Genomic DNA, 6,307 nt, shown 5'->3' on the forward strand with positions numbered 1-6,307 from the left:
AACACTGTGTGATTGAATAATTCTGTGAATTTTTCACTTTCAGACTTTTTTTGTAACAGGTGCAGCTGCTGAGAATTATTTTTGTTTAACTGGTTTGGCCAGTGTCATTGTTATGTCTGCAAAACATAGCCAAGGAAGGAACACTTAATTTTAATTTTGTAAGTTTTTTATCAAGCTTGCTTAATTGTGCACATTATACAACCTCAAAAGAGTATTTATAGTTTTCTTTATTTATTTATTGTATTTTTTTAGTAATGAAAATATATCTGTTGAATTTTAGAGTCTTTGGTTTTATTCTTGTGGTATCGAAAAGGGTATCGAGTATCGAATATTTTACTTGATATCGGTATCGAGTTGAAAAGTTTAGTATCGTGACAACCCTAGTTAGAAGCTGCTAAGACTTTGGACTTTTGCTTAGGATTCACTTCCTGTCGGACAGCTGGAACCGGAACGGTTCCGATCAAAGCATATTCTTGTGTTTGGATTAGGTAGGATTTGAGGTCCATTGTTTATATATATTATATATTTATACATGCTGTCCAGTCTGTATGAGTTTGAAAGGTGATAGAGATGGTGAAAACGATTCTTTTTCTCTTTATAATTAAGCATTACTATGTGTTGGCTTATCACACAGAGTCCCATTCTCTTAGATTAAATGCATTTTATTTATTTTTTTACTTCTTACAGCTAATACCGGCCTGGCCGTGTTAGAGGTATCACCAGGTTTGCTGCTGAGGATCACCACAGACACAGGGGACAAACACTTCAGCAAAGCGGTGGCGGCCCTGGACCCTGTGGGCACAGCCGGCCACCTGGTTTCCATGGTCGTGGCCGACGGGATCGACAATGCTCCTACGGCTCTCCTGGCCAATCACATGCAGAACTCCCTGGCAGCAGCCGTTGCTAAAGAAGGTAGGTCGGTTTCATGTGGAAGAAAATAACCAAGCAGAGCTTTGATTTTACCTGCAGCTGCATGTTTTGGAAGCAAATTAACGTGTTTTCTCAGATCTGTCCAAGGCGGAAGAGGATGTGAGGTGTTACAGCAGAGTGGCTAACTTTCTGCTGCAATGTTTGACAAAAATCCCCATGAGAACCTGCCAGGCGCTTCTGCAGCAGGTCAGTAACTACTGGCCACTGGGAATTATTGGAGAGAGACCTGATTGGATCAGTTCTTAGAGACCATATTATAATAGCTGCCAAACATTGCAATAATAAGAACAAAATCATGAGGACAGGTTTTTTAAGTTTATATCATTTTCTGGTTGGTGAACCATCTCCATGAATCACCATCTAGCTTGTCACCACCTTTAATTCTTATGCTACGTTTGCACCTAAAGCAGCAGAGTCCTGCTTTAGGTGTGAAGGCAGGATGGTAAGCTGGATGAACTGACTGCAAAGATTAAGTTTTCAGGTGAACTCTTTAACTTAAAAACGTTCAAGCTACTTTGTACCCATAAATCACAGCATATAAAGCTGCCATTGTTACAGGCAAAGAAAGGATAGGGTAGCTCCACCCAACATGCATCAGACTCACTTTTCAACCGCTCAGCTAGAGCAGCAAAGTTGCTTCAGCTGTGCATCAGGACTAAACTTGTACAAGCATTAAAAATTAAGCAGCATGTGCATTTTTGCTGCTCCTGCTGCTTGTGGAGTGAATGTAGCATAAGTACCATGCCTCAGGTAAGTCCCCTACACTTCTTGTAGATGTGTAGATATGAAGCTTATTGTTCTGTTTGAATGTAACTCGCAGGTGTTCCTGGAGCCTTTCTCCCGTGTGTTGGGCCAAGCCAAGTCCAAAGAGGTCCTGATCACAGTGGCTCAGTCTGACCCGAAACATCTGAACTGCCTGCACCAGCTGGGCATCCTGCTGGGAATCACGGATTGGGTCAAAGACTACCACAGAAAGTTGACCCCGCAGCAGAACCTGAACAGTAATGGTTTTTCAGCCCATCGGGATCACACCAAGGTGACAGTGCAAGAAAAATGTTTACTCTTTTTAACTTGGAGAGCTAATCAGCTAATGGCCTGTATTTCACTACACCCACTTATCATATCAAACAACACTGTACTCTCTAGCCACCAGGCGGTGTTTGACCTACAACTCCTAGATTTATTGTACCCCGAATCCCCCCTCTGTTAACACTGCACTTTTCGAAATTAAGCAGTTTCCTGGTACTTACGTAAATTAGATCATCTATTTGGATCAATTTTGATACAGGCATTTCTGTATAATATTTTAGGTTTTCTGTTCACTGCATGTGTTTGATTGTGTAGGTCAGGGTTTCAAGAACAAAAATACTGCACTGATGTTTCAATGTCAGAGTCAAAAACTCATGTATCAAATATGATACACTTGGCTTTAAACAGTTAATAAGCTTGAAGGGAGCTGAGACTGCCGTAAAGCAGCACTTTGGGTCATAAGACTTGTTTAGTGATGGAATCTGACATTTTTTAATACATAGATACATTTTTGAAAAGACTATCCCACACAGATCATTGATACATGGCAAATGCTGCATATTGACCTTAAAAATAGTTTGATATACATCAAAGTAAGCCAATACTTTGGTCAAAGATTACACAGCGTTGCTTATAATGACCCCTAGATTACAAGAAAATAACTAGTCTGACCACATGAAATAGACTAAAGGATACTAAAAAGCAAATTATGAAGAAACCAGGAACCTCACTTTCAGAGTAGCCTCAGTGGAAGGTGGAATCAATCAAAATATGGTACTTTTATATGATATAAACACTGCCTCTATGGAACGTGGCATTGCCTCAATAAGCCTTTGGTACTGCCTGGGAGATATGGAAACCATAATTTCCTTGACCCCTCATTTTGGGCAAGTTGGCTGCCCAATCAAGCACAGTGATTAGATAGAAAACTTTGAATCAATTTGACTGTATGATCTGGTGAACTGTAAAGTGCCTTGAGATGACATGTATTGTGAATTGGAGCTATATAAATAATCTTAATTGAATTGAATTGGTGGCATGAACATCAAACCAGGTTTCGGTGCATCTGAAGGTAAGGGCAGGGACCAGATCCTACTGAGTGAGGAGGTTTTTATAGTTGGGGTTCCCGCCTCATTCTGCTCTTTCTAGATCTCTGCCACATCTTTGAATCATCTCTTTTTGATAATTGGCTGAAGCCCACAGTCTTCTCTTTAGCTGATGCATCATCTAGCCACATTTTGACTTTCACTAGAATTCTTGCTTGAAATGCTTGGACACAACGCTCTATGACAGCCAGCCTCCTTACCTATGGACTTTTGTGGCTTACCCATCCTATGAAGGGTATCAATGGTGGTCTTCTTCAGTAGTGATGAAAGCGATCTTCCCCATATTAAACCAAATTTAAACAGTTTGAACACCTGTGGAAACCTTTATTGGTTTTTTTTTTTAACCATTTTGGGTGTTTAGGATGTGACAGTTAGTGTAGAAAATTAGTTTCCTGCAAAATTCTTCACAGTATTCTAACTTTTTCATTGGTTTATATTCATTATAAAACAATTTTATTATATTTGTTGGTTATATGAACCCAAGCGGGGTCACGAGAGGTGCTGGTGACTATCTCCAGCTGTCTACAGGCGAGAGGCATGGTAGAACCTGGACAAGTCGCCAGTCCATCACAGAGACAAACAGGGCAAACAATCACACACTCACACCTAAGGACAATTTAGAGAAGCCAATTAACCTAACAGTCATGTTTTAGGACTGTGGGAGGAAACCGGAGTACCCAGAAAGAACCCACAGAACAACAAGAACATGCAAGCTCTATGCAGAAAGTCCCCAGGCTGAGAATCGAACCCAGAACCTTCTCGCTGCAAGGCAGCAGAGCTGCCCACTGCTCCATTGAGCATCCCCTGGTTTTATGAACTGAATTCCATAAAAAAAAAAAAAAAATTACTTGAAATAATTTTAATATTGGGTCCAAAAAGCTATAATATATAACATTATGGAAATTTAACAACTTTTCCATTGCCGTATATATATATATATTTTTTTTTGAAAGGGTTTGTAGCTTAGATAACAATAATAATTTTTTTTTTTCTATCAACTTTTCTTTGCCTAATATAACAATTAGTGTAAAAAAGTCCAAAAAATTTAAGTGAGTGGAAAAAAAAGAATAAATCTAAAGGTAGAAGGATTTTCTAGAGCACTGTGTTAAACAGGCCATCATGCGGAGAGTCCAGTAAACAGAGATTGGAGAGCTAATGGTTCAGCAGCAAAATGTGGTGTGTTAATCATCTTTTTATCCTTTCATTTCTCTTCTTTTAGCCAAATCTCCTAGATTCTGCCAGCAGCAGTTTGTCCGCTTTGAATATGAGTGAAGACGAGTTCAATGAGGAGGACATCGCAGATAGCAGCTCTGTGTCTTCACTCAATCAGCAGGGTGGATAAAACTTTTTTTTCTTTACTTAAATCAAGTTTCTGGGTTGTTTTTGTATTGTTCCTCTGAATTAAAAATAACCTATTCCTTCATTGTTCCCCAACTATCTTCCTCCAGTGAATGGAGACCAAGCAGGAGAGATCGATGAGGAGGAGGATGAGGAGGAGCTGTATGAGCTGGTCTCAATTCCTAATGGAGAGACCTCCAACATGAGCAGTGAAGCTGAAAGCGGTCAGAGCGAAGAACAGATCGACAAGTCTGAGGAGGAAGAAAAGGACTTAGTCAGCTGTCAGGCAGAGGAATCCCTCTGTCCTCAGAAAAGCATCATTGAAGACATCAGGTTTGTGTGTTTATTGCAATTAGGCGTCAGTTTTGTTTTTGATTAGAGCTTATTAATAATTCCTGCTGTTCTTACAGGAAAAGTGAGTTTGGCATCGGGGTGGAGCTGAATGCAGAAGGCCAGAAGTTGATGCAGGTCCACCAGGAGCGACTGGGCCGCAGCTTGGATCGCCTGTCCACTGAGCTCTACAGCAAAGACACACACTTTGTCCTGGAACTCATTCAGGTGGCTCCTCAAACACTCGAAAACCCTTAAAACATAATCCCTAAATCGACTTCCAACAAACGAGACAAAATCCCCTCGATTTTCTTTTGACTTTTCTGCAATCTTTTGCCAGAATGCCGACGACAACAGCTATCCCTGTGAGGGTGGCGTGGTTCCAGCCCTCGCCTTTGTGGTCGAGAGAGACTGCATCACTGTCCTGAACAACGAGTCGGGCTTCCAGGAGAAGAACATCAGAGCCATCTGTGATGTTGGCCGCAGCACCAAGGGAAAACACAAATATGGATACATTGGTAATTTAATATTTTAATTAATAAAAATTTAATTAATTCAATGGGGTTTAATTGATTTAAAAGTGTAATTTAATTTCTTTTCAGATTAATAAACATAAAAGTTTTTAATTGAATTAATTGTAACTATGTGCAACAGCGCCAGATGTATATAATTAGAGTGAAACTTAAAGAGAAAGTAAAAAAAACAAAAAAAGCCAAAAAGAATAAACTGCTTTTCTCTGATTGGCTCAGCCATCTTGTTCTTTATTAAAAGATTTGCACTTTGGCCCTCCTAGCCTGTATGAATATCACTTCCCACCATGTAATAGGAAATATACTTTCCTTCTATTTTTAATCTAAACCAATGGTGGAATATGATAAAAAAAAAAATCAAGTTAACTACAGGGCCTGACATGAATAAATCCCAAATAATCCAATTTTAATCGAAAACCATATGGCCAAATAAACAATTTTTTTAATTCATAGAGCTTTTTTGCTCATCAATTATTGAATAAATAACCATATAAGCAGCACAGCAACACATATATTTCTTGGGTTTAATGAATTATTTAGGTTATTAAACCATCAGATTGGTTGAAACTATTTAGCTTTTTTTTAGAAACGGCTGATATTTTATGCTTCTTCTTTAAAAAGAAAAATATTGAATCTATAGAAGTGTGACAAGTCCATGAACATTAAGGATGCTAAATGTTGGGAGGAGGAATTCTAATACTGACAGAACTATGAAAGTCCAGCTCTGCATTAAGCATTTCTTAACAATTACTATTCAATATTCAGCATTTAGTACAATTAAACATTTAGGCCTACCACTGAGGCTACTGTTTCTCATTAAGCCAGTTACCAACACATATAATCCTTCCTGGTCATTGTTCCTTCCTTACTGGCAGGATTATTTGGATAGATCTTATTATGACGACCACAGAAGCACTTCTGCCGTAGCTTAGATGTCCCTACCGATTTGTGGTATTTGGATCAAACCACTGTTCCAAAGCTTGAATATCCCAGGTGGACCATCTCCTGTACTCCTGGTAAGACAGAGACAGATAGTACTGTTCT

General features: G+C 39.2%; 1 protein-coding gene across 3 annotated transcripts in view; it reads left to right on the forward strand.

The window, feature by feature from the left end:
- LOC107102637 overlaps positions 1-6,307 on the forward strand; it is a 64,075-nt gene that overhangs the window by 29,395 nt on the left and 28,373 nt on the right. For all 3 annotated transcript variants that reach the window (XM_015402020.1, XM_015402019.1, XM_015402021.1), the window contains 7 exons: positions 688-912; positions 1,007-1,116; positions 1,751-1,966; positions 4,285-4,399; positions 4,514-4,736; positions 4,814-4,961; positions 5,074-5,251. In XM_015402020.1, coding sequence (XP_015257506.1) covers positions 688-912; positions 1,007-1,116; positions 1,751-1,966; positions 4,285-4,399; positions 4,514-4,736; positions 4,814-4,961; positions 5,074-5,251 — 1,215 coding nt within the window. The remainder of the gene's footprint in view (positions 1-687; positions 913-1,006; positions 1,117-1,750; positions 1,967-4,284; positions 4,400-4,513; positions 4,737-4,813; positions 4,962-5,073; positions 5,252-6,307) is intronic.

This window comes from Cyprinodon variegatus, unplaced genomic scaffold (assembly GCF_000732505.1).
Source record: "Cyprinodon variegatus isolate N-32 unplaced genomic scaffold, C_variegatus-1.0 Scaffold1285, whole genome shotgun sequence".
NCBI classification, from domain to species: Eukaryota; Metazoa; Chordata; class Actinopteri; order Cyprinodontiformes; family Cyprinodontidae; genus Cyprinodon; species Cyprinodon variegatus.